The sequence below is a fragment of the Acanthochromis polyacanthus genome, chromosome 5 (genome assembly GCF_021347895.1).
Source record: "Acanthochromis polyacanthus isolate Apoly-LR-REF ecotype Palm Island chromosome 5, KAUST_Apoly_ChrSc, whole genome shotgun sequence".
NCBI lineage: Eukaryota > Metazoa > Chordata > Actinopteri > Pomacentridae > Acanthochromis > Acanthochromis polyacanthus.
This window is the reverse complement of record NC_067117.1, coordinates 13,143,210-13,153,946: the sequence shown is the minus strand read 5'-3', so window position 1 is coordinate 13,153,946 and position 10,737 is coordinate 13,143,210. Positions and strand designations below refer to the sequence as shown.

General features: G+C 41.1%; 1 protein-coding gene across 1 annotated transcript; it reads left to right on the top strand.

Annotated features, from left to right (window-relative positions):
* The first annotated feature begins 1,137 nt into the window (after nt 1–1,137).
* tkta (transketolase a) lies at nt 1,138–10,541 on the top strand. Its single transcript, XM_022200166.2, has 14 exons — nt 1,138–1,453; nt 3,351–3,468; nt 3,555–3,668; nt 3,787–3,884; nt 4,731–4,922; nt 5,040–5,158; nt 5,306–5,502; nt 5,668–5,832; nt 6,847–7,003; nt 7,481–7,611; nt 7,715–7,798; nt 7,925–8,018; nt 8,301–8,423; nt 9,387–10,541. Exons 1-14 carry the CDS (start codon nt 1,347–1,349, stop codon nt 9,572–9,574), a joined length of 1,887 nt encoding a protein of 628 aa, XP_022055858.1. The 5' UTR covers nt 1,138–1,346; the 3' UTR covers nt 9,575–10,541.
* Nucleotides 10,542–10,737: the final 196 nt, after the last annotated feature.

Below are 10,737 nucleotides of genomic sequence, written 5' to 3'. Positions count from 1 at the left end.
TCGAAAGAAGACAGGAAGTAGCGACAGTGAGGAGGAGGTCTGGACTGAGGAGAGTTACTGTCATGGAGCTCTGACCTTTTGTTTTGTAAATTTCTGTTTTATAAGATTCCACCAACACCTCAAAAACAAGGATTTCCCTTTGTTTCTCTTTGTTTTCCTGTCTCTCTCATACACAGTCTCAAATTTCAGTTTGTTTTATTGGCATGGTCATCAAGTACAGTAATGTAAAAGCAGTAACCCTACTGCTAACCCTCACCCTTACAAAGAAAACACAAGTTCAGAGTGTTAGAATAACAAAAATTTAAAAATTGCTTTTACTTTACCATTCCCAAGATAAAGCTATGTTTCTATACCACGCAACATTTTTCTCTCTTTCTCTTTTGTTCTCTCTGTCTGGCAGATTTTTAGGCTAAAATAAACATTTCTGTTATAATGATTATTGTTATTCACAGCTGATTGTATGAATCCGATCTTATAAAAATGCCGTTTTGTACCTTGCTGTCAAAGATTTTTGCAGAATTTAGATTTTTTGAGCAAATAAGGAGCTCTGCAAAATTCTGATTCTGATTATCAGTCTCGCTGTTTCTCATTATTCTATCTTTTCTGTCTTCTTATTCTGTCTTTTGCTTTATAAATGAACACCTTTTCCTCTTTGTTAAATCTGTAATATAAACAGATCAGGACCTACTCAAACACAGTTGTTAGCAATAACAATAGGGGGGCTTGATTAAAGTAAATAACAAAGAACGATCAGCCATCGTATTTGAATTATTAGTTTGGACAGTAAAGTCACAGTGAATCAGGGTTAGGTGCTTCAGATGACCCACCCTCCCCCCAGTTGTTATCCAGACAATCGTGCCACACACACACACACACACACACACACACACACACACACACACACACACACACACACACACACACACACACACACACACACACACACACACACACACACACACACACACACACACATATATTACTGCTCATCTCTAACTGTGACAAACCTCCAACATCCCAGTCAGACAGTAGCCAATAGAATGAGTGCCATTATTTTTTAACAGTAACACCCAGTCCACGTCATAGGGTTCCCCCTCCTTTGTGTCTGTCAGTGTGTATGTGTGTGTATGCATGTGTGTGTGTTGCGCATCTCTATGCCTGGTCACATAAATCCAGCTTCTCCTTCATTCTCTCTCTCTTTCTCCCAGCCTCCATCGCTCACACACACACACATACAGGTGCTGCTCTTTGGCAACCCTCTCTCGTTCACACACACTTTCAAAACTCCTCACAGGATTGTAGTTCCTTCACTTTTCTGGTGCTGCAGAACTTGACTTTTTGCCTTCATGGAGGATTACCACAAACCTGACCAGCAGACAGTGCAGGCGCTGAGGAACATCGCCCACCGCCTTCGAATCAACTCCATCAAGGCAACGACTGCAGCGGGCAGTGGGTGAGTACACTCCACTGATTCTCACATGTGAGCTTTCCTGCAAGACTGTGAATGCATTGCACACATAAACATATAAAATGCATGCACACCACAAGTCAAATTTAATATTTCTTTGCAGCATGCACAGATGAACACCAGTGGTCACACCTATTGAACCATGCATGTGCAGAGAAACACACTCAGACACAGTGAAGGACCAAAGGAACAACGTGTCCTGCCTTTGTGCTCCTGCTTTGGCCTATTGGAAGAAAAATTTAAATATCCAAAGTTACTTGAAAAATTGTGCTTGAGTCCTGAATCAACTAAATTAAATGAATGTAATGATCTACATTTCCTCGTTTTTATATCATCCAGCTTTATATAACATTTTTGGTGAATAAAATAAACACCGTGTAGCAGAAAGAAATTATCCTTTTACATAACTGTGAAGCTATTTAACTCCGCCGTGCAAAGTAAATAATTTAATCTCTTCTTATAACTGGACTTTCATTCATTCTGCTGAATGATGTAAAATGTGTACAGTATTCAGTGCATTCAAGATATTTTAAAATGTTGCCTTTATTTTGCTTAAGGGATAATCGTTGTTCTCATACAATGACAAGGACATTCCAAACATCAATTTAACCTTTTCACTTCGGAAATATAATGTGCCCTTAAGCAGTATGAGACACAATAGATTACCATGTGCGATCGTGGGCAAATTATATGTCTTGAGTGCTGCGTGGCGACTGCAATCACAAGAGCCTTTTTCAATAGGAGAAGGAGTCTAAATTTTCAGTGAAAAGCAGAAATCTTCATTACGATCTCATCTTAGGGCTCTGTTGCTGATGCGTTTTTGCTCAGCACAGATGTGGTATCATTGCACCAAATTTTGAGATAGAATTGTCTTTTTATAGATCAGCAGACGAATGAAGATTTTTTTCAGAACTGCTATTGCTTGGGAAACGCAAAAATCTTCTCTGTATTTGAGGCATGAAGGGATTTATCATGTTGGAGTCTCACTGAACAATTCAAACGTACACTGATAAAAGCAGAAAAAAGGACCGAACACTAAGAAATGTTTGAAAAAATGTTGCTTGACTTGAAATATTCTTAGCTTTATAGTTATTAATGCTGAATTAAACAGTAATACTGTTACAGGTGGAAGAGGATAATAACCAGGCACTGATTTTAGCGCGCCAAAAGTCTTTGTCCTTTAGGTTAAATAGCACTGGAAGGAGTGCTGTGACTGAGGTTTGTTGTTTAATAAAATTACTCCATTTAGTTGTATTGTTTATTAAAAGCAGCAGTTGTACTCATTTTTTGTTTAAATAATATAATTATATTTATAATCATAAGATTTCTTTGATTGTGTTTACTAGTTTAACCAATGCTCTTTATACAGTGTTTTATCAATGCATTTGTGGTAGTTATTGGTCCAACTTGCAACTTTTTTATTTTTATTTTTTGATGCTCTATCACTTTTTACACCCGCTACATGTGTTTGGTCAGTGATCTGTACCTTCATCTGCCATTTATTTGGTCACCTTCAGCCTGCCCTGTGACATCTAAAAATCAGACAAACCACCTGATATTCAGCTTTCTCCAAAGGGCAGGCATGTGGTATTTTAAAATCACAGAAATGTTACATTTCTGACTGAATTGGAAAATGATGACCTGAGCTGGCTTAAACCAACATATCTGCAGTGATTCTACAGCATTATGAAACAATAACATTCATCTCAGACTACACTGCTCGTAATAAGGGACTTGATCTTTACCATATGCTCCTAATAATAAACATGTTAAAGTTGAAGCCGTCTGTGTGTCTTTGTTGTAACTCTACGGTACATTCCTTTGACCATATGTGTGTACTTATGCCCATATGGGTAACAGCATCCTCTCCTCTATTGTCCAGACACCCCACATCATGCTGCAGTGTGGCAGAGATCATGTCTGTGCTTTTCTTCCACACTATGAAATACCGCCCTGAGGACCCGAGGAACTTCAACAACGACCGTTTCATCCTGTCTAAGGTGAGTCAGTCAGACCTTCCGGTCCGGACATGAGAGCTTCTCTTCGTATTTTGAAATTTGGAATTCTAATTTCTTTTCTTTCTCAGGGTCACGCTGCTCCTGCCTTGTACTCCATGTGGGTTGAAACAGGCTTCCTGAAGGAGAGCGAGCTGCTCAGTTTGTGCCAGGTTGATTCTAACCTGGAGGGCCACCCAACCCCTGTAAGCTGCCACATACTGTAGAACATCTCAGAAATCATCTCACAGAGCACTGACAGTGAATAGACCACCATTATGTTGATTAATAATTCTGTATTGATTTGATTTGTGTGCATTTCAGAAGCAACAATTTGTGGATGTAGCTACTGGATCCTTGGGGCAGGGTCTTGGTGTGGCCTGTGGAATGGCTTACACTGGGAAATACTTTGACAAATCCAGGTGATCCGTTGCAAATGAGCACATCCCATAGAAACACACAGGAAAATCCAACTCTATACTAGTTTTGTAGCTTTACATGAAACCTTTATTTTTTTGCATGCAAATTTTCTTTTCTTAAAAGGTTTCCAATCTAGAATTAAATATTGATTTATCTGGTGTAGAGCATGAATAAATATGCTTAATATTTTGGTCTTGGTTTCCTTTTAACCTTAGCTTTACATCATGCTTCTTTCTAGTGTCTTTTGATGAGGATTTTCCACATTCGGTGGGTGTGTACTGCGGCTGCATGCTCTGCTCTCACAATTCTTCTGCTCTAATAATCACAGACGCAGCAGTTATATCTCGGTTATTTTTACCATCCAAGCAGATTTAATCTCAGAATTAAATGCAAAATTTGTGCTTTCAACCATAGATTGGCTTTAAGTCCATTGTTCTAAGGCAATATGAGAAAATTATTTCATTTGACTTCATTAGTTTTAGGTATTGCTTTGCAGGAAACCGCTACTTTATTTGAAGGTATTCTGAGTCTGATAATATCACACAAATGTTGAACAATATGCAAATGGAGATTAAAGTTCTTATTAAAAAAATGTGATGATTTGTCTAATTTAAAAGACTATTTGGGTCATATGGGAGGTATGTGTGAAAGGACAGTGTAAAATTCAGAAGCCACAACTTCAGAAGCCTGAGGAAGCTTTTATCACAGCCGATTACCAACTAAGTGTGAGATAACACTTCTTCTCACAAGCACAACACTCCATCCTCATTCCAATATACAACACACACATACAGATATACAAGAGAGACACATTCTAATCATACAATCTTGTCTTGTTCACCATTCAGCTATCGTGTTTACTGCCTGCTGGGGGATGGTGAGATGTCAGAGGGTGCTGTCTGGGAGGCCATGTCATTCGCTTCCTACTACCAACTTGACAACCTGGTGGCCATCATGGACATCAACCGTCTTGGCCAGAGCGACCCTGCACCTCTGCAGCATCATGTAGAGAAATATCAGAAGCGCTGTGAAGCTTTTGGGTAACACTGCCTATTGAAAATTCAGACTGAAGTGAAGCCTAAAGTATAAACAGCGGTGTGTCCATGTTATCTACCATATGAAGCATACCAAGAGTCTTTCAATGTGTGTGTGTGTAGCTGGCATGCCATCATCGTGGATGGACACAGCGTGGAAGAGCTTTGCAAGGCTCTGAGCCAGCCCCGCCATCAACCCACTGCCATCATTGCTAAAACCATCAAGGGCAAAGGCATTCCAGGTAATTGTTTGTCACAGTCCATGCCTCATCTGCAAATGCGTTTCTCTCACTTTAAATTTCATGCAAAATCATGCAGCATCAGCTTCACAGCCTGAGCTTTAACCCATCTACTATACAGCTTTAAATGTAACGTTCATGTGGTTTCAGCTGCAGAGGATAAGCTGGGCTGGCATGCCAAACCTCTGCCCAAAGACATGGCCGAGATGGTTATAAAGGATATGCAGAGCCGCATCGTGAACAGCAGCAAGCACCTGTACCCGCCCGCTCCCATCGAGGACTCCCCACCCGTCAGCCTGAGAAACATCAGGATGCCAAGCGCACCCAGCTACAAACCTGGAGAGAAGGTTGGTCACGTGTGCAAAATGCAAATTTCACATGCCCGGCCTTCTATTCCCAAATGCACATGTCTGCACAAGCTACTGGTGCACATGCATTTATGCTATACACAGATTACTAACAGAATGTGCAAAAGCTGATCAATCATCCGTTTTGTGTCTCCTTCTTTACAGATTGCCACACGGAAGGCGTATGGGATGGCACTGGCCAAGCTGGGCCGCTACAATGAGCGCGTTGTGGCCCTTGATGGAGACACCAACAACCTCACCTACTCAGAGATCTTTAAAAATGAGCATCCCAACCGCTTTGTTGAGTGCTACATTGCTCAGCAGAACATGGTATGATCCTTAGTGAACCTCCTATTCACAAAGCTTGAGAAATGTTTGTTTTAGAAGACAGTTTTATATTAACAAAGCCAACAATGCATATTCTGTATTTTTGACTGATACATTCTCTTATTAAACATGCATTTGCTTCACAGTGAAGATTTTTCTAACAAAGCTGCTCTTACTGAGTCCTGACTTGCTTTGAGTACAAATCCCACATGTCACAGCTGTCGGTTGAAGCCTGTGTGAATAAATTATGCATGGATTGTCTATCCGTAATGTAAGGGTGGGATAAGACACAGCCCATGTGCTGCTTTGTGGTCGGTGTGACATCTGCTGACACCCACCTTTCTTTTGCCTCTGTCATTATTTTTATCAGATCTTAATTTGGAGAGAGATGCTAATTCCTTGTCTTGGTATAGAACCAGCAGCAGCCAGCTGAGATGTAGGTCAGGCGTGTGTATGATGATAAGCAGTCATGACAAGCGTATTCAGAAGTAAAATATTAATCAGCGCAGAGAGTGGGACCATCTGGCTGAATGCATGAGAAAAGTCAAAAGTTGAAGGACGCAGCAACTGTGGCTAATAGAAATTCAATGAAAACATGCAATGATAGAACACTGATTGACTTGTTTAAACACATAAATTTACTTTTATTGTCAGCATATAAGGAGCCGTTTTTAGAAGTTATTTAACATCAGCTGCTGCTTTCGACAAAGCAAGGAAGTTGTGGTGCTGTGGGCAGTTTGGGAGACAGGATAAAGGAAATTATTTGTAAGAAGAGGTATGCCACTGATTCTACCCATATGGCAAAGTAAGCTCCAGAGATTTGCAGAAGCTCCTCTCACTGACTCTCTACTTATAGTGGGCTTTGGTTCAAAGAAGCTTTCAAATATGGTTCGTGATTTTTGACCCTCTGGGTGTTCTTTTTGTGATCAAGTTCGTGTGACCTGTGTCTATCTAATATGGCAAAGAAAGGTAATAACTCTTGTATAGGTACTAAGAAACATTAATTTCCTTTCCCAGGTCAGTGTTGCTATGGGGTGCGCTGCCCGTGAGAGGAACGTTGTATTTGCCAGCACTCTTGCGTCCTTTTTCACTCGCGCCTACGATCAGCTTCGCATGGCAGCGATCTCAGAGAGCAACATCAACCTGTGTGGCTCCCACTGTGGCCTGTCCACTGGTTAGTAGACAACAGCTAATGAGCCACATACACCTCAACCCCTTCACTAAAACCTTCACACAGCTCTCTATTCCCTCACACTGAATCCAACCACTTCACAGTATCCGCTTTCTCAGATGATATTCACAGTTTCCCTAATGATTGTATGATACACGTAAAAGAAAAGTGTGTGTTGCTGAGTGTGTAGTAGTTGCAGTCCTTTCTGTCTTTCCCTCTAATGCTTTTTCCTCACCGTTTACCCCCCTTGGCCTTACAGCTATTACTCAGTCCTCCCCTTTTTCTCCCTTCGTGTCTACCCTGGAAGCTGTCAGCAGGGATCCAAGTGTCCCTCTGTTAGCGCAGGTACACTGCATGCAGTCTGACTTTATGTTCGTGCATCTGCATGTGTCAGCTCACCAGAGCAGTCGATAACTTTTGAGGATTTGCTCAATGCAGGATGTGCACAGTCAATTACAGGTCAGAATGTGTCTGTTACAGGAGAGGAAGGCCCCTCTCTGATGGGTCTGGAAGACATGGCTATGTTCAGGGCCCTTCCCACCTCAACCATTTTCTATCCCAGTGATGGTGTGTCTACAGAGAAGGCTGTGGAACTGGCTGCAACCACAAGGGTATTCAAAACAGCTTCACTAACAGATCAGAGCAACCCTGATTTTTTTTCTGCTTAAAAAATGCCCCATGTGATCATGTTTTTGTCACTTTCCCATCATTAAGGGAGTTTGCTACATCAGAACCAGTCGCCAAGACAGTGCCATCATCTATAACAGCAACGAGGACTTCCATGTTGGACAGGCAAAGGTGAGGCTCTTTGTGCTTACATAGATGATAAGACAGTGATGGGAAAGTAAAAATAGAAAATGACTGCTTGAAATAAACACGCTAAATACTGCAACATGAAACAGAGTACAAAATTCCCTTTGCCAGGTGGTGTACCAGAGCAAGGAGGACCAGGTGACTGTGGTGGCAGCTGGAGTGACTTTGCATGAGGCTCTTGCTGCAGCTGAACATCTAAAGAAAGGTACAGTAGAGGGAAATAGTGATTCTGACTGTAGGAGGCTAATATATATCAAGAAGATGTGAAGCACAGCCAGCAGATGAAAATATCAGTTAATGCTGAAATGCTGCATATACATTTTAAGCAGATACCTTATGGCTCATTTGGGTGTTTCTTCCTGATTCGTTTAAACTTTTTCTTTCTTTTTCAAATCCTGTCTGTTCATTCATTATATACTGTAAAATCCTGTTAATGGTGTCAAGTATGTTGATGTACTGCATTTATGTAATAAAATTCCTCTTCCAGAGAGGATCTCCGTCAGAGTCATCGACCCATTCACAATCAAACCACTGGACATCAAAACCATCAGCGACCACACACGTGCCACCAGAGGACGAATCCTCACTGTGGAGGACCACTACTACGAAGGCAGGTTTCCCCAAAAATTGCCCATTCTGCTCAGCTTTTGCATATTGTATGACACACTACCAACCTAACAGCGATAAGCTCCTCAGCATAACATGGCCAGGGCCCCGTCATTGGTCCATATACTCGGGTTTGTTGCGGTGGCATGTTTCCATTGGTCCTATGACGTGGACGCGATGTGGTGGCATTTGCTTATTGGCTGAGGCGAGGCTGCCTGTTGTGTGCCCTCATCGCAGGCAAGGTAGTGGTACTGTGGTGCATTTTGTAAGTGTGAGAGCCAGAGAGGCAGAGTGCTGTCAGATTTCCTTAACTGAGCATGTGCCCATGGGGCTGACTGTGACCTAGATAACACAGACAGCCATGCCCTGTGCCTGATAAGAGAAAGGGGATGGGTGATGGCATGGACTAGACTGGACAAAGGAAATTTAGCAACTGTAATCCGTCTGATGTTGGATATCTCATTCATTTTATATTTAGGCTAATTAAGGTTCATGGGTCAAGCGGATTTTTTTTTTTTTTTACACTTGTTTGGAAAGCATTCCTGTATCAGTATTTTTTACTCATAGAAGGATCTGTGGAATATCATTGTTTCTGTGCTTATAAAATATCATTTTCCACATTCAGAGGAATCTGAGCAATACTGAGATGTTCTAGATGTAGAACAGTCTATGAAATATCAGCAGCACTTACATATAATTTTATTTCACTTTTTGTACTGTCCTTTTATCTTCTCTTAACTTAACCTAACCAAACTTATTTTATTTCAGTATATTTTAAGTTAACTTACCTGATCTTATGTTATCTTAATTTAATGTAACTCAACTTTTTCTCATCTCATCTTACCCTACTTTTTATTATTATTATTTATTTATACTTAACTTATCTTAACTTGTCTTGACTCAGTCTTACAAGGGAGCTTGTCTTTCCCTCTTCATGTTGCTCATGTGCTAACCTTTAATCCCCCAGGTGGTCTCGGGGAAGCAGTGTCCTCAGCAATGGTCAACGAGTCTGGCTTCAACCTGCACCGTCTGGCTGTGTCCCACATTCCTCGCAGTGGCAAACCACATGAGCTGCTCAAGATCTACGGCATCGACCGCGACGCCATCGCCCAGGCCATCCGCAAGATGCTCAGCAGCTCCACCAATGCCAAGTAACTTTCTCCCTGCCCCACCCACCATTCTGATTACACCCATGAAGACGAAAATAAGCAGTATGTTTTTGAGTCACATGACACCCAGCTCGTTAAATTCATTCACTGTTAATACCCCCGAGTGCGTACTGAAGTAATGTGATTTTGTGTCGTACACTTTGAAGTAGAGTTCCACGTTTACCTTCCTTTCGTACATTCGTCACACACAAAGACACAAATTCAAAGACACATTTCCTCACTCATAACCTCCGCATTGTCCGGTTCAGTAATAAAAATGTGGCCATACCTGACTTTGTCATTGGTGGATGCTCACTGTACAAAACAAACCGTTATTACATGTTCAACATGACTACTGTGTGATGCTCTCATGTGTTTTTAAATGCTCTTTGATTCACCTGGAAATGTTTTTATATTGTTCTGATGTAGCTCTTAATACTGGGTGGGGCTTAGTTTTAAAGTAGGTGTTTATGACAACAGTATCAGAAAGAAGCTAAGTGAGTAGTTGTTTGTAGAAGGTAGTGGAAAAATATCAGACAAATGTAGGCAGGTCATAAAGAGTAGTCACACACAACCACAAGTCCTATATTTAGACAATTCCAACAGTTGTGGTTTCCAAAAATTGTTTCTCTTCAGCACTGTCTTTTGTTATTGATTATTAAAGTCACTATGAACCAGCACACCTCAGTGTTCATTTGTGCTTCAGCTTTACATTTGAACCATGCCAACAATGTAACTGTCTTTTTAAACGGTGGAGGGGCTGAAGGCCTGTCCGGTGCTGATAGAGGATCTATCAACACCGGACAGGCCTTCAGTGCTGTCCAGTGCTGATAGAGGATCTAGTCGGCTGTGACTGTGAAGGTAGATCGGTAGCTATTTGCATCTGACTTGAGAACCCGAGAACTAACACTTTCTTTGTTACTTGAAATTTTGTATGTACCATACTTTCATGTAATAAAGCCCTCTGCATTTGACTTGCATCTAGTTTATTGTTATTCTTTCCCCCTTGTGTGTAATTCAGCAGTATAAATACCAATTTGTACTTTTACCTGAAGCAGTGTCTAAGTAAGCGACACAAACCATTGTATCACTGCCTTCGACAACTGGTTATAGAGTACTTTAAAAGTGTAAGAGATTACAGATTATTTATTAACCCATTTGAAAAAGTAG

Bases quoted from the DNA above. Each gene is read 5' to 3' on its own strand.
- tkta (XM_022200166.2), top strand. From the start codon at position 1,347: ATGGAGGATTACCACAAACCTGACCAGCAGACAGTGCAGGCGCTGAGG. The intron at 3,669-3,786 runs GTAAGCTGCCAC...TGTGCATTTCAG, and splicing joins TGGAGGGCCACCCAACCCCT to AAGCAACAATTTGTGGATGT. The intron at 4,923-5,039 runs GTAACACTGCCT...GTGTGTGTGTAG, and splicing joins AAGCGCTGTGAAGCTTTTGG to CTGGCATGCCATCATCGTGG.